This window comes from Sander lucioperca, chromosome 24, assembly GCF_008315115.2.
Source record: "Sander lucioperca isolate FBNREF2018 chromosome 24, SLUC_FBN_1.2, whole genome shotgun sequence".
In the NCBI taxonomy this organism is placed as follows: Eukaryota; Metazoa; Chordata; class Actinopteri; order Perciformes; family Percidae; genus Sander; species Sander lucioperca.
The window spans coordinates 16,336,306-16,357,059 of NC_050196.1; the positions used below are offsets into that span (position 1 = coordinate 16,336,306).

Sequence of the window (20,754 nt, forward strand, 5' to 3'; positions counted from 1 at the left end):
ACCCACATTTCTTCAAAACTGGACTGCCTATAATCGATACATTTAAAGATATTAAACCTAATGTAGTAGTAAGAGTATAATATTCCTCTCTGAGATGTAGTGAAGGACAACATGTAATTATTTATCAAATAAAATGTTAAAATTATGTAGTTTTTTTCAATGAACAGTCCAATAGAAAATGACTATCAGTCAGTTGTGAGATCTGTGGAATAACATCCAGAGTTACTAGCTGTTGAGTTCATCTCCAGTTTTATTAGTGAGATGTATAAAGTTATTGAAGTGAACTGAAGCTTTAAGACATTAAGGTGGAGCTCATAAAAACAAAACCAGCACATATTAACATCTAACAATGAGACAAAGAACACCGACACCAGCAGAGCTTTTAGACCGTTTATTCATTTTATTTCCCCAAAATAAAGACCAGGGGTTTGATCCCTTACAGTAAGCTGAGCTCGTGTTAAACTCTCCACCTGCTGGTTTCAGTGGTCCAACAGAACCATCAGGGCTTTAAACTGATCTGGAAATGTTTGTCTCAAATCCTCCTACTTGTGTATTCCTCATGAGTCAGCAGTGCTGAGGGGGCTGCTGCTGCAGAACATCTCAGCAGGCTGATCCCTGAAGGGTTCAGCAGCATTTCATTCACACTTTACCAGCTCCGCCCGCCAAGGTCCTGGTCCTAAAACTGTGGAGGAACTAAAGTGTGCTGCTCCATGTTCCCAGAGGAACCGGTCCTAAAGAGAGCTCCGTACATTTGCTTACAGGTCAGATGTGGACAAGAAGAGTAAAGACACTTTTTATTTAAGTTCAAACTCAGTTGTTCACTTTAAACGCTTCATTCTCAACAGATACAGACTTCTAAATGCTGCATAAATCAGATTATTTCCAAAAACAACTTTTGTAAAGACCTTATGAACCAGTAGGTTTCTGTTATAAAAGATGAATACTCTCTAACATGATTGTAATAACTACTGTAAATCAAACATATGTCAAAATACAGCATTACATTTAATGTGGCTGCAGGCGTTTGACCCTTTCATATCAAGTATTTATTGAACATATTTAGAGCTCTACATTTCACAAGACTTTAGAATAGTTATTGCATTTCCAGAAAATATGAACCTGGGTCTCCGAGTCTCAGAACGAGGTCTGTTCCTGACACAAAGTCAGTCTCTTTAAAACCAAAACTAAAATCATACTCATATTCACATTTTAAGATAATTCTCCTGAGATCCTGACGTGTTATTACAAAATACAAAAACAGTCATTATAAAGATGATCCCAACAGAACAATCTCAGTCATCATAAATAAAAGAGATAAATCCTGATGTTTCACTTTTCTTTGTTAAAAGCAATCCCAAAGTGCTACAGAGTAAACAATATTAAAAACAGGAGCATAAAAATACAAAGTTTAGGAGAAGGCTTTCTGAAAGAGAAATATGTTTGTGTCCCTGAAGGAGCCCTCAGGTGGTCTGGGAGGAACTCCACAGAAGAGGAGCGGCTGAGCAGAAGAAGGACTTTGTTTCTGGAGCGGAGGTCACGTCAGGAGGTTTGTGGTGTGAGGTAGGGAGGGGCGTTTCCATGGATACACTGATGGGTGAGCAGCGAGATGTTGTACTTGATCCTGAACGAGACAGGAAGCCAGTGGAGAGAGTGAAGGATGGGTGTGATGTGGTGGTATTTTCGTACCTTCATTAGGATCCTAGCGGCGCTGTTCTGGATGTAGTGAAGCTCTCGAAGGCTCAGCTAGAAGTCCTGATGACGAGAACGTTACAGTAGTCCCACCTTCAGGAGGCAAAGCTGTGGACGGTGTTATTCTGCATCTGACAGAGTGTGAGACGGAGTTTGGAAATGTTCCTGAGGTGGTAGAAGGAGATCTTACACACTGACGACTGCTTCACCAGATCTCAAAGCGCTGGTCTTCCTTAAAGGATGTTCTGTCCACAATGTTGTTCCCGAAGAGTCTAGAAAACACCAAACAGAGAGAGCAGACACAATCACACAGAATCATATGTGGAGCGGTTCATTGAAGTGATCTGAAGTCATTCATTTCCTCTTAATTGAATGAATGGGACACTAATTAAAGAATGCTCACCGCACGGTGTCAGTGGAGGGGTTGATGGACAGTCGCAGTAACATGTCAGTTGAAGCATCCGTGATGTTATTGTGACTCAGACTGTAACATGCACACAAACATTTATTACATTACATTAATTACTGTACATTATATCAGCCGCCTGCTGCTGACGGACATTTTCCACTTTAAACCAATCACCACAGCCCATATCTCTTGATATCAGGATAGATTGGGTTCGTGCCAACTGAATTATTATGAGTTCTCTGTTTATAGCTCATCTTCAGCCAGACTGATGCTTTCTGAAGGAATTTACAGTAAAATAAATGAAATCTACTTACTTTAGATACAGACAGGAGAGAATAAGTACAGTATGTTTGTTGTACTGCAGCTTTCTGTAGACAGCTCTGACTATACAGACATGTTGTCTTCTAAAATAAGTTTGACGGGAACTTCAGTCTCTCCTGAAATGTAAACGCAACAACATCTGCCTTTGAAAGCATGTTTAGGGGAATCTATAATAAATGTAGGTTGCTGTATGTGATATTAATATTTGGGGTTAATTAATTTATGTTTGTAGGAACATTTTCTCCAGAAAGCCGTCTTGCTGTCCTCTCGGCTCATTAAACTGAGCAGCTGACATTACTGGCTCTTTCTGAACCTCACACAGACTGTACCGGTCGCTGTAATATATATTTTATAAATTAACACCTCCACCTCGGTTAGAGCTGACACTGCGTTATAAACACTGTTGCACACATGAACACATTTGTAGTTTGATTCACTCCAGGACTTGTACTTTGTGCAGATGTGCGCTGAGTGTGAGCAGCAGCTGATCAGTGAGTCCACAGTGACTCAGGTCCAGCTCTGGCAGCTCTTCACTGAAGTCCAGCATCAGGGCCAGAGCTCCACAGGCCCTCTGATCCAGTGTGCTGTGACTGAGGTCCAGCTCTCCATCCAGGGCTGTACGGAGGGACACTGCCCGTCTCACTGAGTCCCTCTCACTGTTCACAGGAACCAGGGACACCAGCCGGAGGAGGACAGCTTTACTGGCTCTGAGCAGGAGAAACAGAGCAGAGTGTTACGATGCAGAAACATGAACAAAAACTTCTCCTCTGCTTTCAGACTTTCTGGGATCTTTCCCACCTGAGACGGACTCTGTGCAGGACAGGAAACAGCAGGTCCAGGCCGCTGTCCTCCAGCTCACAGTCCTGCAGGATGAGCTGTGTGTCTCTGCTGCTGTGTGTCAGGATGGTGGAGACGGCCCTGCAGTCCTCAGCAGTCAGACTGAGAGAGTCACTCTGATGATCCAGCTCCACACTGGAGCAGCAGGACAGATCCAGCCTGTGCTGCAGAGTCCTGAGCAGGCCGGCTGCTGCCCCCTGCTGGGCCTCAGAGGCAGCGCAGCAGTGGACCAACCTCAGCAGCTGATTCCTGTCAACACTGAGAGGAAATGATCCACTAATTAAACCAATAACAGAACCATATAGATAGTTTCATTGATCAGATACTAGAATGATCTGCAGCTTCACATGCATTAGAAACAAAAGACAAATTAAAGGATAATTATGTTTCTTTACAACTTATTATGGTAGTTTTGTCCTTTATTTCCGTCAGTATTAATAACATAAAGCCTATAATGTTAATAGAAAAGATCGGGACTGAAAAGTGCTCCGACTGACCAAGAAACAGATCAGATCGGTTGGGAACAAACCTCCAGGTTAGACAAACTAATTCAAGAGAAACCAAAAGTAAAAGGTAAAATGAGCCAAACTGTCAGGTATAAACATCCTTCACAGTTCTAAGAAACACTTCCTGCTTCAACTCTGTCCCGCTGTTCTGACTGGAGTTGTGCACGTACAGTTTTCCTGTGCAGGGAGAGACTATCAGACATTTCAAGCCTCACATTCAGTGTGTGGTTTAAATAATCTGGGAAAACTGTTGGTTAGTTTCCAACCTGTGGGACTGCTCGTGTTTCTTGACCCGTCAGACTTCTTTTACAGATCTCAGCTGTTAACTTGGTGAGTAAAATGTGAATATTACTGATAGAATGATGGAAAAAACTACTACTAAAGACAATAATAACCCCAAATGATCTTATAATGAATTATCTTGTAATGTCTTGTATATATTTTCTATTGGGTTAAGATCCATTTAGGTTTACATTGTTGTTTGTTTGTTTGGACCCTCCGACCGCTTGGAGCAGGAGTTCTCAAGAGATAACTGGACTCAGGTGTTGATGATGGGGAGAAGCAACAGTTTTGTTGAGCGTGCAGCAAAGGAATGTTATGTTTTTGTTTGTCTGCGAGTGGTAAACAGACGAGCACTAATGTCTGACCTGAGATGAGAGACTTTGTCCAGCATTAAGAGGATGGACTTTATTTCCCCTGCTGGTATGGAGGTCCACGTGAGGTTCAGTTGAACTCGGTCACTGTGTCTGAGGGTGAAGAGCAGAGCAGCAAAGTCCTCCGAGTCCATCTCTCTGCAGGTCAGGTTGATGACATCATCCAATGACCTCAGTAAACTGGGTATAACGGGACTGGCTCCAGCTTTATAGATCTCTCTGATGGTGGTCAACACAAAGCTGGAACAGGGTCTGAAAGCATAACGTGTATTCACCAGGACACTTTGTTTAGTGAAAACAAGCCACAACAACACATGGACATGATTAAATATGATAAAACCTAAACAACAACTTGCTGACTTTTTGAACACAATCCTGTCCAGAAAGGGAAGCAGACGTGTGACGCTCTCCTGTAAGAAGCGGTTCTTCCTCATGTTCACAGTGATGGTGTGAGCTGACGACTGCAGCAGCAGATAGTGAAGGAGCTCCCAGTTCAGACAGCAGGACGTCAGCTCTCCACCAACCTTCCTCAAGAAGGAACGGGTCAAGGCCTCATCCTGGATTTCATGGAGGAGGGAGAGTAGCGGCTGCAAAACCTTCTCACTCAGTCTGCAGATTAAAATGTTAGAAAAGTAGATTATTAATACATTTAGCCTGTTTATTTATCAGTGTGTGTGTTTATGAGGCTCAGGAAAGACTTGTACTTGATTGTTAGAGGACCATCATGAAGCAGCAGAGGAATGAGACCCTGAGCAGGAACACAGAACTCCGTCAGGTCTAACCGTCTGACTGTCCAGTATCTCAGCAGGGAAGCCAAACTACTGACAACCTTCAACAACACTCTCTCTGATGGCTGGGCAGTCTGAGAGGAGAGAGAAAGCTCTTCCATAGTCAGCCGACAGGCCACTCTCCCTCTTCTGACCCATCGACACATTAACAAGGTCATGTCTATGGAAAGCCTGAAAAACAAAGAGAAAACAAGTTCACCACTAACTGAGCATTCAAACTGGAGAAGAGAGTTACAAGAATAAAACAGTAATAATAGAAATGCGTACTTCAGACTGTGAAGTTGTGTTGTACGTCTAAAGAGGAGGGAGGCTCCTCTGACAGACATCTTTCTTGGTGTGAGGATGAGATTTACATCAGAGCCACAAAGTCTGACAACTGTCCCCACAGACCGGCAGGTTTTCCTGCGTAAGTCTCCTGTTAACAGCAGGCTGAAGCCCAGCAGCTGCAGCACAGAGGCCAACTGCTCGGCCTCCTCTCTGGATCTGACAGAGATCAGTGAACACACTCTCTGGAAGAACTCGGGATCACAGCTGAAACACAACAACAAGGAGGAAGTGAGAACACAGCAAAGAAAAAACAGAAAAGAATACATAACAAACCACGTTATGGACAATGACTTCCTGAAGGATGAATTAAATACACAGTACCTGAGCTGTGAGATATATTTCATTTCAACACAATGTTTTTATTTCCTGTATAAGAAAGTATTATCAGGACTGTGTTGTTGTCTCAGAGCTACATTGTTGTTATTATTATTCACATCAGTTCATTATTCTCAAACATGCAGAATAATGATTTACTGTGACTGTGATACTAAATAATTACTGAACTGAGACATTTAATTCATCTGTTTCTACATTATGTTCATTTGTAAATGGCCGTCAATTAACATTTAAACCCAGGTGATTATAGAATAACCTCTTCTTAAAGAAGCAACATATTATTATTAAATATACAGTATTTGTCTGACTTACCTGAGCTGTGAGATATAAGGCAGACACTGTAGGAAACTCCTCACTTCACTCTCTTCATCTGAGCAGTCTCTCAGCTCCACTTGTTTCTTCTCTGATTGGAGTTTCAGCACTTCCAGGAGGATGGAGCTCTTTCTCTCTGAGAGGTTTATGATCCAGACTGCAGGAGCTGACTGGAAAACTGACTGTAATGATGGAAGGAGACTCAGACCTGTTTTAGTCTCACAGTCCTTCAGGTGGGAGTACAGATCCAGCAGGAAATCGCTCTGATATTCATCATCATCTTTAAAAGGGAATGTTTCATATCTGCACACTGATGATAACAGCTCCAGTGTCTTCTCTCCTGTCTGCTGTTCTCTCTCTGCTGCTGCACAGAACAGATTCACAAAGATCCTGATTCCTTTAGAAAGATCTGACCGCTGAGAAACACTGAAATAATAAAAGGAAACATTTTGTGATGATTTGATCTCAGCTGCATAAATACAACAACAAACTACTGATGGACTCCATCTTGAACATGTCTGTTCTGTATAAAATAATTAATCTAATTAAACTTTAACCCTCCTGTTGTCCTCGGGTCAAATTTGACCCGTTTTTAAAGTTTCTATATCAGAAATTTGGGTTTCTTTCAACCAAATTGCCCCAAAATAACATGGATGGTTCCATAAAACGCTCTTCACAAGTTAAATTAAGGATCAGATCTCTACTTTCATTGAATTTTGGGTGTTTTATTACATTTTATAGCGTTATCCTGACTAAACTTTGACATGTCTGTGATTATCCATTACCTTAGTTTCTCTGATCTTAACTGTTAGTCAAAATCATTCATAATTTCTGCTTTTTTCTAACACAAAAATGAGATAACTTCATATAAATGAGGTTTATTGACCATGAAATCCAAAAATGATTGTTCAACTAGTGTTAATACGTTGGTTCTAGTGGTGAATATACTGGTGGTAATGGGGGGAAAGTGACAAAAACTTTGTAAAAAGCAACAAAAAGTTAAAAAAAAGTGTTAATTTTGACCCTGGAGGACAACACAAGAGTTACACACATCTTTCATCAGAGCAGAACATCATTTTAGGACTTTTACTGACTCACAACACAAACACTGATCCTGAGTCTGAAATCTCTGCTGATTGGTTTCCTCCTGGTTTTCTTCACTTTATGGAATTTGACTTTGTGTGTGAGTTTAAATATTAAATATATTTACATTATATAAATATACACAGTGGAACAACAACATCTAGAGTCCATATCATGTACAATATAGTTAGAGAAAATCCCATGATGCAATGCTTCTCTGTGCTCCTGAGCTGACAGCCGTGTAAATACCAGTTGTTGTTCACTACATCTGTCTCTGGTGACTCTAAATGATGATTCATAGATGTCTGAAATCTTAATGTGCTGCTCTCTCAACAGTTGGTACAAGTTTCATCACAGTCAGTCAACTTCACTCAGTCTTCACATAAAAAGGAAGAGAAATGGAGAATTTATTTACATTTTCTTTGGTTGAAAGAGATGTTAATTATTTTATCTCTACAAAAATATTCAGTTTTAATGTTTCTATTTGTTATTTTTAAGATGCTGAGATTTACAAAAAGCCAATATCAGTTTTAACTGCAGGTGTTTCAGTTCTGTATGATGTGTTTTTATTTCCTGTATAAGAAAGTATTATCAGGACTTTGTTGTTGTCTCAGAGCTACATTGTTGTTATTATTATTCATATCATCTCATTATTCTCATAAAGACAGAAGACTGTGATACTAAATAATTACTGAACTGAGACATTTAATTCATCTGTTTCTACATTATGTTCATTTGTAAATGGCCGTCAATTAACATTTAAACCCAGGTGATTATTAAGATGGATTTTTGACAAATCTCTTCTTAAAGAAGCAACATATTATTATTAAATATACAGTATTTGTCTGACTTACCTGAGCTGTGAGATATAAGGCAGACACTGTAGGAAACTCCTCACTTCACTCTCTTCATCTGAGCAGCCTGTCAGCTCCACTTGTTTCTTCTCTGATTGGAGTTTCAGCACTTCCAGGAGGATGGAGCTCTTTCTCTCTGAGAGGTTTATGATCCAGACTGCAGCAGCTGACTGGAAAACTGACTGTAATGATGGAAGGAGACTCAGACCTGTTTTAGTCTCATAATCCTTCAGGTGGGAGTACAGATCCAGCAGGAAATTACTCCGATATTCATCATCATACATGTCTTTTAAAGGGAATGTTTTGTATCTGCACACTGATGATAACAGCTCCAGTGTCTTCTCTCCTGTCTGCTGTTCTCTCTCTGCTGCTGCACAGAACAGATTCACAAAGAACCTGATTCCTTTAGAAAGATCTGACCACCGAGAAACACTGAAATAATAAAAGGTAACATTTTGTGATGATTTGATCTCAGCTGCATCAATACAACAATAAACTACTGATGGACTCCATCTTGAACATGTCTGTTCTGTATAAAATTATTAATCTAATTAAACTTTAACCCTCCTGTTGTCCTCGGGTCAAATTTGACCCGTTTTTAAAGTTTCTATATCAGAAATTTGGGTTTCTTTCAACCAAATTGCCCCAAAATAACGTGGATGGTTCCATAAAACGCTCTTCAAAAGTTAAATTAAGGATCAGATCTCTACTTTCATTGAATTTTGGGTGTTTTATTACATTTTATAGCGTTATCCTGACTAAACTTTGACATGTCTGTGATTATCCATTACCTTAGTTTCTCTGATCTTAACTGTTAGTCAAAATCATTCATAATTTCTGCTTTTTTCTAACACAAAAATGAGATAACTTCATATAAATGAAGTTTAATGACCATGAATTCTAAAAATGATTGTTCAACTAGTGTTAATACGTTGGTTCTAGTGGTGAATATACTGGTGGTAATGGGGAGAAAGTGACAAAAACGTTGTAAAAAGCAACAAAAAGTTAAAAACAGTTTCTAAAAAGTGTTAATTTTGACCCTGGAGGACAACACAAGAGTTACACACATCTTTCATCAGAGCAGAACATCATTTTAGGACTTTTACTGACTCACAACACAAACACTGATCCTGAGTCTGAAATCTCTGCTGATTGGTTTCCTCCTGGTTTTCTTCACTTTATGGAATTTGACTTTGTGTGTGAGTTTAAATGTTAAATATATTTACATTATATAAATGTACACAGTGGAACAACAACATCTAGAGTCCATATCATGTACAATAGTTAGAGAAAATCCCATGATGCAATGCTTCTCTGTGCTCCTGAGCTGACAGCCGTGTAAATACCAGTTGTTGTTCACTACATCTGTCTCTGGTGACTCTAAATGATGATTCATAGATGTCTGAAATCTTAATGTGCTGCTCTCTCAACAGTTGGTACAAGTTTCATCACAGTCAGTCAACTTCACTCAGTCTTCACATAAAAAGGAAGAGAAATGGAGAATTTATTTACTTTTTCTTTGGTTGAAAGAGATGTTACTTATTTTATATGTACGAAAATATTCAGTTTTAATGTTTCTATTTGTTATTTTTAAGATGCTGAGATTTACAAAAAGCCAATATCAGTTTTAACTGCAGGTGTTTCAGTTCTGTATGATGTGTTTTTATTTCCTGTATAAGAAAGTATTATCAGGACTTTGTTGTTGTCTCAGAGCTACATTGTTGTTATTATTATTCATATCATCTCATTATTCTCATAAAGACAGAAGACTGTGATACTAAATAATTACTGAACTGAGACATTTAATTCATCTGTTTCTACATTATGTTCATTTGTAAATGGCCGTCAATTAACATTTAAACCCAGGTGATTATTAAGATGGATTTTTGACAAACCTCTTCTTAAAGAAGCAACATATTATTATTAAATATACAGTATTTGTCTGACTTACCCGAGCTGTGAGATATAAGGCAGACACTGTAGGAAACTCCTCACTTCACTCTCTTCATCTGAGCAGCCTGTCAGCTCCACTTGTTTCTTCTCTGATTGGAGTTTCAGCACTTCCAGGAGGATGGAGCTCTTTCTCTCTGAGAGGTTTATGATCCAGACTGCAGCAGCTGACTGGAAAACTGACTGTAATGATGGAAGGAGACTCAGACCTGTTTTAGTCTCATAGTCCTTCAGGTGGGAGTACAGATCCAGCAGGAAATTACTCCGATATTCATCATCATACATGTCTTTTAAAGGGAATGTTTTGTATCTGCACACTGATGATAACAGCTCCAGTGTCTTCTCTCCTGTCTGCTGTTCTCTCTCTGCTGCTGCACAGAACAGATTCACAAAGATCCTGATTCCTTTAGAAAGATCTGACCACCGAGGAACACTGAAATAATAAAAGGAAACATTTTGTGATGATTTGATCTCAGCTGCATAAATACAACTATAGGAGCCATGCATATTATGTTTGTTTATGGTTTATAGTTTTCACCTATTACGTAACGTAGGACGTCATGGGGGTTGGTCTCACAATAATCAGTCTATTTATACACCTGGACACCTGTATGGCGGAGGCTAGAGAGGGGGTGAGCTTGGGTTTTTGCATTTTCTGTTGACCGCAACTTTCTCCACATCTACATTTACCTTTTTGCAGTATTTTTCAGGCAACTGGATTTTGTTTATTAATGTTTTTTCCAACTTTCAAATGAACAATAAATCCTTGAAAGCATATCTGGGAGTGGATCTGAATTATTCAAACGGCGCGTCATACAGGTGATTGTTCCCTGACTCAGCCTCTCGGTGGCTTATGGAGGTTGCAAAGAAGTTGCTACAACAACAACACACTACTGATGGACTCCATATTGAACATGTCTGTTCTGTATAAAATCTAATTAAACTTTAAACACATCTTTCATCAGAGCAGAACATCATTTTAGGACTTTTACTGACTCACAACACAAACACTGATCCTGAGTCTGAAATCTCTGCTGATTGGTTTCCTCCTGGTTTTCTTCACTTTATGGAATTTGACTTTGTGTATGAGTTTAAATGTTAAATATATTTACAACATATAAATATACACAGTGGAACAACAACATCTAGAGTCCATATCATGTACAATAGTTAGAGAAAGTCCCATGATGCAATGCTTCTCTGTGCTCCTGAGCTGACAGCCGTGTAAATACCAGTTGTTGTTCACTACATCTGTCTCTGGTGACTCTAAATGATGATTCATAGATGTCTGAAATCTTAATGTGCTGCTCTCTCAACAGTTGGTACAAGTTTCATCACAGTCAGTCAACTTCACTCAGTCTTCAGATAAAAAGGAAGAGAAATGGAGAATTTATTTACATTTTCTTTGGTTGAAAGAGATGTTAATTATTTTATCTCTACAAAAATATTCAGTTTTAATGTTTCTATTTGTTATTTTTAAGATGCTGAGATTTACAAAAAGCCAATATCAGTTTTAACTGCAGGTGTTTCAGTTCTGTATGATGTGTTTTTATTTCCTGTATAAGAAAGTATTATCAGGACTTTGTTGTTGTCTCAGAGCTACATTGTTGTTATTATTATTCATATCATCTCATTATTCTCATAAAGACAGAAGACTGTGATACTAAATAATTACTGAACTGAGACATTTAATTCATCTGTTTCTACATTATGTTCATTTGTAAATGGCCGTCAATTAACATTTAAACCCAGGTGATTATTAAGATGGATTTTTGACAAACCTCTTCTTAAAGAAGCAACATATTATTATTAAATATACAGTATTTGTCTGACTTACCTGAGCTGTGAGATATAAGGCAGACACTGTAGGAAACTCCTCACTTCACTCTCTTCATCTGAGCAGCCTCTCAGCTCCACTTGTTTCTTCTCTGATTGGAGTTTCAGCACTTCCAGGAGGATGGAGCTCTTTCTCTCTGAGAGGTTTATGATCCAGACTGCAGGAGCTGACTGGAAAACTGACTGTGATGATGGAAGGAGACTCAGACCTGTTTTAGTCTCACAGTCCTTCAGGTGGGAGTACAGATCCAGCAGGAAATAACTCTGATATCCATCATTATCATATTTTAAAGGGAATGTTTTGTATCTGCACACTGATGATAACAGCTCCAGTGTCTTCTCTCCTGTCTGCTGTTCTCTCTCTGCTGCTGCACAGAACAGATTCACAAAGAACCTGATTCCTTTAGAAAGATCTGACCACCGAGAAACACTGAAATAATAAAAGGAAACATTTTGTGATGATTTGATCTCAGCTGCATAAATACAACAACGAACTACTGATGGACTCCATCTTGAACATGTCTGTCGGGTATAAAATCTAAATGAACTTTTTTTTTTGTATTTAAATTTTTATCAGGAACACATTGGAGATATATATATATCAAATATGTATCTTTTTCTGATTTAAAGAAAATATGAAATAAATAAATAATATATATATATATATATATATATATATATATATATATATATGTAGAAAATAATGGAATTAAATAATTAAACATAATTGAAAATCCAGAGAAAATAAATGAGTGAAAGAATTTTTTTTTTTTTTTTTTAAATTAAAAATTAATAATCTAATTAAACTTTAACCCTCCTGTTGTCCTCGGGTCAAAAGTTTCTATATCAGAAATTTGGGTTTCTTTCAACCAAATTGTCCCAAAATAACGTGGATGGTTCCATAAAACGCTCTTCACAAGTTAAATTAAGGATCAGATCTCTACTTTCATTGAATTTTGGGTGTTTTATTACATTTTATAGCGTTATCCTGACTAAACTTTGACATGTCTGTGATTATCCATTACCTTAGTTTCTCTGATCTTAACTGTTAGTCAAAATCATTCATAATTTCTGCTTTTTTCTAACACAAAAATGAGATAACTTCAGATAAATGAGGTTTATTGACCATGAAATCCTAAAATAATTGTTCAACTAGTGTTAATACGTTGGTTCTAGTGGTGAATATACTGGTGGTAATGGGGGGAAAGTGACAAAAACGTTGTAAAAAGCAACAAAAAGTTAAAAACAGTTTCTAAAAAGTGTTAATTTTGACCCTGGAGGACAACACAAGAGTTACACACATCTTTCATCAGAGCAGAACATCATTTTAGGACTTTTACTGACTCACAACACAAACACTGATCCTGAGTCTGAAATCTCTGCTGATTGGTTTCCTCCTGGTTTTCTTCACTTTATGGAATTTGACTTTGTGTGTGAGTTTAAATGTTAAATATATTTACATTATATAAATATACACAGTGGAACAACAACATCTAGAGTCCATATCATGTACAATAGTTACAGAAAATCCCACCCCCACCCCAAATCCTTCTGTCGGTTATTGGCTGAATGCTGGAACACGGTTTGTTATGTTTGGTGGTGCAGGTTGGCCACTTTGTTTTTGTTGCCGTTTGTGGACCCTGGGCTGTCTACAGAGACCGTGTTTTTTACAGTGTGTTCAGTGGGACAGGCAGCTCGCTGATAGTGAGGAGATGTTTGCTGTATGTGACAAAAACATGTTATAGCCTAAAAAATCACGTGACATCGCTTAGAGCACCTTTAAACCCAGGTGATTATTAAGATGGATGTTTGACAAACCTCTTCTTAAAGAAGCAACATATTATTATTAAATATACAGTATTTGTCTGACTTACCTGAGCTGTGAGATATAAGGCAGACACTGTAGGAAACTCCTCACTTCACTCTCTTCATCTGAGCAGCCTGTCAGCTCCACTTGTTTCTTCTCTGATTGGAGTTTCAGCACTTCCAGGAGGATGGAGCTCTTTCTCTCTGAGAGGTTTATGATCCAGACTGCAGGAGCTGACTGGAAAACTGACTGTAATGATGGAAGGAGACTCAGACCTGTTTTAGTCTCACAGTCCTTCAGGTGGGAGTACAGATTCAGCAGGAAATAACTCTGATATCCATCACCATACATGTCTTTAAAAGGGAATGTTTTGTATCTGCACACTGATGATAACAGCTCCAGTGTCTTCTCTCCTGTCTGCTGTTCTCTCTCTGCTGCTGCACAGAACAGATTCACAAAGAACCTGATTCCTTTAGAAAGATCTGACCGCTGAGAAACACTGAAATAATAAAAGGAAACATTTTGTGATGATTTGATCTCAGCTGCATAAATACAACAACAAACTACTGATGGACTCCATCTTGAACATGTCTGTTCTGTATAAAATTATTAATCTAATTAAACTTTAACCCTCCTGTTGTCCTCGGGTCAAATTTGACCCGTTTTTAAAGTTTCTATATCAGAAATTTGGGTTTCTTTCAACCAAATTGCCCCAAAATAACGTGGATGGTTCCATAAAACGCTCTTCAAAAGTGAAATTAAGGATCAGATCTCTACTTTCATTGAATTCTGGGTGTTTTATTACATTTTATAGCGTTATCCTGACTAAACTTTGACATGTCTGTGATTATCCATTACCTTTGTTTCTCTGATCTTAACTGTTAGTCAAAATCATTTATAATTTCTGCTTTTTTCTAACACAAAAATGAGATAACTTCATATAAATGAGGTTTATTGACCATGAAATCCAAAAATGATTGTTCAACTAGTGTTAATACGTTGGTTCTAGTGGTGAATATACTGGTGGTAATGGGGAGAAAGTGACAAAAACGTTGTAAAAAGCAACAAAAAGTTAAAAACAGTGTCTAAAAAGTGTTAATTTTGACCCTGGAGGACAACACAAGAGTTACACACATCTTTCATCAGAGCAGAACATCATTTTAGGACTTTTACTGACTCACAACACAAACACTGATCCTGAGTCTGAAATCTCTGCTGATTGGTTTCCTCCTGGTTTTCTTCACTTTATGGAATTTGACTTTGTGTGTGAGTTTAAATATTAAATATATTTACATTATATAAATATACACAGTGGAACAACAACATCTAGAGTCCATATCATGTACAATATAGTTAGAGAAAATCCCATGATGCAATGCTTCTCTGTGCTCCTGAGCTGACAGCCGTGTAAATACCAGTTGTTGTTCACTACATCTGTCTCTGGTGACTCTAAATGATGATTCATAGATGTCTGAAATCTTAATGTGCTGCTCTCTCAACAGTTGGTACAAGTTTCATCACAGTCAGTCAACTTCACTCAGTCTTCACATAAAAAGGAAGAGAAATGGAGAATTTATTTACATTTTCTTTGGTTGAAAGAGATGTTAATTATTTTATCTCTACAAAAATATTCAGTTTTAATGTTTCTATTTGTTATTTTTAAGATGCTGAGATTTACAAAAAGCCAATATCAGTTTTAACTGCAGGTGTTTCAGTTCTGTATGATGTGTTTTTATTTCCTGTATAAGAAAGTATTATCAGGACTTTGTTGTTGTCTCAGAGCTACATTGTTGTTATTATTATTCATATCATCTCATTATTCTCATAAAGACAGAAGACTGTGATACTAAATAATTACTGAACTGAGACATTTAATTCATCTGTTTCTACATTATGTTCATTTGTAAATGGCCGTCAATTAACATTTAAACCCAGGTGATTATTAAGATGGATTTTTGACAAATCTCTTCTTAAAGAAGCAACATATTATTATTAAATATACAGTATTTGTCTGACTTACCTGAGCTGTGAGATATAAGGCAGACACTGTAGGAAACTCCTCACTTCACTCTCTTCATCTGAGCAGCCTGTCAGCTCCACTTGTTTCTTCTCTGATTGGAGTTTCAGCACTTCCAGGAGGATGGAGCTCTTTCTCTCTGAGAGGTTTATGATCCAGACTGCAGCAGCTGACTGGAAAACTGACTGTAATGATGGAAGGAGACTCAGACCTGTTTTAGTCTCATAATCCTTCAGGTGGGAGTACAGATCCAGCAGGAAATTACTCCGATATTCATCATCATACATGTCTTTTAAAGGGAATGTTTTGTATCTGCACACTGATGATAACAGCTCCAGTGTCTTCTCTCCTGTCTGCTGTTCTCTCTCTGCTGCTGCACAGAACAGATTCACAAAGAACCTGATTCCTTTAGAAAGATCTGACCACCGAGAAACACTGAAATAATAAAAGGTAACATTTTGTGATGATTTGATCTCAGCTGCATCAATACAACAATAAACTACTGATGGACTCCATCTTGAACATGTCTGTTCTGTATAAAATTATTAATCTAATTAAACTTTAACCCTCCTGTTGTCCTCGGGTCAAATTTGACCCGTTTTTAAAGTTTCTATATCAGAAATTTGGGTTTCTTTCAACCAAATTGCCCCAAAATAACGTGGATGGTTCCATAAAACGCTCTTCAAAAGTTAAATTAAGGATCAGATCTCTACTTTCATTGAATTTTGGGTGTTTTATTACATTTTATAGCGTTATCCTGACTAAACTTTGACATGTCTGTGATTATCCATTACCTTAGTTTCTCTGATCTTAACTGTTAGTCAAAATCATTCATAATTTCTGCTTTTTTCTAACACAAAAATGAGATAACTTCATATAAATGAAGTTTAATGACCATGAATTCTAAAAATGATTGTTCAACTAGTGTTAATACGTTGGTTCTAGTGGTGAATATACTGGTGGTAATGGGGAGAAAGTGACAAAAACGTTGTAAAAAGCAACAAAAAGTTAAAAACAGTTTCTAAAAAGTGTTAATTTTGACCCTGGAGGACAACACAAGAGTTACACACATCTTTCATCAGAGCAGAACATCATTTTAGGACTTTTACTGACTCACAACACAAACACTGATCCTGAGTCTGAAATCTCTGCTGATTGGTTTCCTCCTGGTTTTCTTCACTTTATGGAATTTGACTTTGTGTGTGAGTTTAAATGTTAAATATATTTACATTATATAAATGTACACAGTGGAACAACAACATCTAGAGTCCATATCATGTACAATAGTTAGAGAAAATCCCATGATGCAATGCTTCTCTGTGCTCCTGAGCTGACAGCCGTGTAAATACCAGTTGTTGTTCACTACATCTGTCTCTGGTGACTCTAAATGATGATTCATAGATGTCTGAAATCTTAATGTGCTGCTCTCTCAACAGTTGGTACAAGTTTCATCACAGTCAGTCAACTTCACTCAGTCTTCACATAAAAAGGAAGAGAAATGGAGAATTTATTTACTTTTTCTTTGGTTGAAAGAGATGTTACTTATTTTATATGTACGAAAATATTCAGTTTTAATGTTTCTATTTGTTATTTTTAAGATGCTGAGATTTACAAAAAGCCAATATCAGTTTTAACTGCAGGTGTTTCAGTTCTGTATGATGTGTTTTTATTTCCTGTATAAGAAAGTATTATCAGGACTTTGTTGTTGTCTCAGAGCTACATTGTTGTTATTATTATTCATATCATCTCATTATTCTCATAAAGACAGAAGACTGTGATACTAAATAATTACTGAACTGAGACATTTAATTCATCTGTTTCTACATTATGTTCATTTGTAAATGGCCGTCAATTAACATTTAAACCCAGGTGATTATTAAGATGGATTTTTGACAAACCTCTTCTTAAAGAAGCAACATATTATTATTAAATATACAGTATTTGTCTGACTTACCCGAGCTGTGAGATATAAGGCAGACACTGTAGGAAACTCCTCACTTCACTCTCTTCATCTGAGCAGCCTGTCAGCTCCACTTGTTTCTTCTCTGATTGGAGTTTCAGCACTTCCAGGAGGATGGAGCTCTTTCTCTCTGAGAGGTTTATGATCCAGACTGCAGCAGCTGACTGGAAAACTGACTGTAATGATGGAAGGAGACTCAGACCTGTTTTAGTCTCATAGTCCTTCAGGTGGGAGTACAGATCCAGCAGGAAATTACTCCGATATTCATCATCATACATGTCTTTTAAAGGGAATGTTTTGTATCTGCACACTGATGATAACAGCTCCAGTGTCTTCTCTCCTGTCTGCTGTTCTCTCTCTGCTGCTGCACAGAACAGATTCACAAAGATCCTGATTCCTTTAGAAAGATCTGACCACCGAGGAACACTGAAATAATAAAAGGAAACATTTTGTGATGATTTGATCTCAGCTGCATAAATACAACTATAGGAGCCATGCATATTATGTTTGTTTATGGTTTATAGTTTTCACCTATTACGTAACGTAGGACGTCATGGGGGTTGGTCTCACAATAATCAGTCTATTTATACACCTGGACACCTGTATGGCGGAGGCTAGAGAGGGGGTGAGCTTGGGTTTTTGCATTTTCTGTTGACCGCAACTTTCTCCACATCTACATTTACCTTTTTGCAGTATTTTTCAGGCAACTGGATTTTGTTTATTAATGTTTTTTCCAACTTTCAAATGAACAATAAATCCTTGAAAGCATATCTGGGAGTGGATCTGAATTATTCAAACGGCGCGTCATACAGGTGATTGTTCCCTGACTCAGCCTCTCGGTGGCTTATGGAGGTTGCAAAGAAGTTGCTACAACAACAACACACTACTGATGGACTCCATATTGAACATGTCTGTTCTGTATAAAATCTAATTAAACTTTAAACACATCTTTCATCAGAGCAGAACATCATTTTAGGACTTTTACTGACTCACAACACAAACACTGATCCTGAGTCTGAAATCTCTGCTGATTGGTTTCCTCCTGGTTTTCTTCACTTTATGGAATTTGACTTTGTGTATGAGTTTAAATGTTAAATATATTTACAACATATAAATATACACAGTGGAACAACAACATCTAGAGTCCATATCATGTACAATAGTTAGAGAAAGTCCCATGATGCAATGCTTCTCTGTGCTCCTGAGCTGACAGCCGTGTAAATACCAGTTGTTGTTCACTACATCTGTCTCTGGTGACTCTAAATGATGATTCATAGATGTCTGAAATCTTAATGTGCTGCTCTCTCAACAGTTGGTACAAGTTTCATCACAGTCAGTCAACTTCACTCAGTCTTCAGATAAAAAGGAAGAGAAATGGAGAATTTATTTACATTTTCTTTGGTTGAAAGAGATGTTAATTATTTTATCTCTACAAAAATATTCAGTTTTAATGTTTCTATTTGTTATTTTTAAGATGCTGAGATTTACAAAAAGCCAATATCAGTTTTAACTGCAGGTGTTTCAGTTCTGTATGATGTGTTTTTATTTCCTGTATAAGAAAGTATTATCAGGACTTTGTTGTTGTCTCAGAGCTACATTGTTGTTATTATTATTCATATCATCTCATTATTCTCATAAAGACAGAAGACTGTGATACTAAATAATTACTGAACTGAGACATTTAATTCATCTGTTTCTACATTATGTTCATTTGTAAATGGCCGTCAATTAACATTTAAACCCAGGTGATTATTAAGATGGATTTTTGACAAACCTCTTCTTAAAGAAGCAACATATTATTATTAAATATACAGTATTTGTCTGACTTACCTGAGCTGTGAGATATAAGGCAGACACTGTAGGAAACTCCTCACTTCACTCTCTTCATCTGAGCAGCCTCTCAGCACCACTTGTTTCTTCTCTGATTGGAGTTTCAGCACTTCCAGGAGGATGGAGCTCTTTCTCTCTGAGAGGTTTATGATCCAGACTGCAGGAGCTGACTGGAAAACTGACTGTAATGATGGAAGGAGACTCAGACCTGTTTTAGTCTCATAGTCCTTCAGGTGGGAGTACAGATCCAGCAGGAAATTACTCTGATATTCATTTAAGTTGACAATATTATAATCCTCCTCATATTTTAAAGGGAATGTTTTGTATCTGCACACTGATGATAACAGCTCCAGTGTCTTCTCTCCTGTCTGCTGTTCTCTCTCTGCTGCTGCACAGAACAGATTCACAAAGATCCTGATTCCTTTAGAAAGATCTGACCACCGAGGAACACTGAAATAATAAAAGGAAACATTTTGTGATGATTTGATCTCAGCTGCATAAATACAACAACAAACTACTGATGGACTCCATCTTGAACATGTCTGTCGGGCATAAAATCTAAATGAACTTTTTTTTTTGTATTCAAATTTTTATCAGGAACACATTGGATATATATATATATATATATATATATATATATATATATATATATATATATATAAAATACAGCACAACAAATATGTATCTTTTTCTGATTTAAAGAAAATATGAAATAAATAAATAAATAAAATATATATATATATATGTAGAAAATAATGGAATTAAATAATTAAACATAATTGAAAATCCAGAGAAAATAAATGAGTGAAAGAAAAAAATATATATTTTTAAAAATTAAAAATTAATAATCTAATTAAACTTTAACCCTCTTGTTGTCCTCCGGTCAAAAGTTTCTATATCAGAAATTTGGGTTTCTTTCAACCAAATTGCCCCAAAATAACGTGGATGGTTCCATAAAACTCTCTTCACAAGTTAAATTAAGGATCAGATCTCTACTTTCATTGAATTTTGGGTGTTTTATTACATTTTATAGCGTTATCCTGACTAAACTTTGACATGTCTGTGATTATCCATTACCTTAGTTTCTCTGATCTTAACTGTTAGTCAAAATCATTCATAATTTCTGCTTTTTTCTAACACAAAAATGAGATAACTTCATATAAATGAGGTTTATTGACCATGAATTCTAAAAATGATTGTTCAACTAGTGTTAATACGTTGGTTCTAGTGGTGAATATA

General features: G+C 37.2%; 1 protein-coding gene across 1 annotated transcript in view; it reads right to left on the reverse strand.

Annotated features, from left to right (window-relative positions):
• Positions 1-232: 232 nt before the first annotated feature.
• LOC116044705 overlaps positions 233-20,754 on the reverse strand; it is a 34,039-nt gene continuing 13,517 nt past the window's right edge. Inside the window, exons 5-17 of the mRNA XM_035998623.1 lie at positions 19,516-19,965; positions 17,680-18,111; positions 15,729-16,160; positions 14,053-14,207; positions 6,179-6,458; positions 5,471-5,734; positions 5,120-5,374; positions 4,776-5,024; positions 4,410-4,667; positions 3,218-3,514; positions 2,857-3,126; positions 2,093-2,173; positions 233-1,961 (exon numbers count right to left, since the gene is read on the reverse strand). Of these exons, the coding sequence (XP_035854516.1) occupies positions 1,895-1,961; positions 2,093-2,173; positions 2,857-3,126; positions 3,218-3,514; positions 4,410-4,667; positions 4,776-5,024; positions 5,120-5,374; positions 5,471-5,734; positions 6,179-6,458; positions 14,053-14,207; positions 15,729-16,160; positions 17,680-18,111; positions 19,516-19,965 (3,490 nt within the window). The 3' untranslated portion in view covers positions 233-1,894. The remainder of the gene's footprint in view (positions 1,962-2,092; positions 2,174-2,856; positions 3,127-3,217; positions 3,515-4,409; positions 4,668-4,775; positions 5,025-5,119; positions 5,375-5,470; positions 5,735-6,178; positions 6,459-14,052; positions 14,208-15,728; positions 16,161-17,679; positions 18,112-19,515; positions 19,966-20,754) is intronic.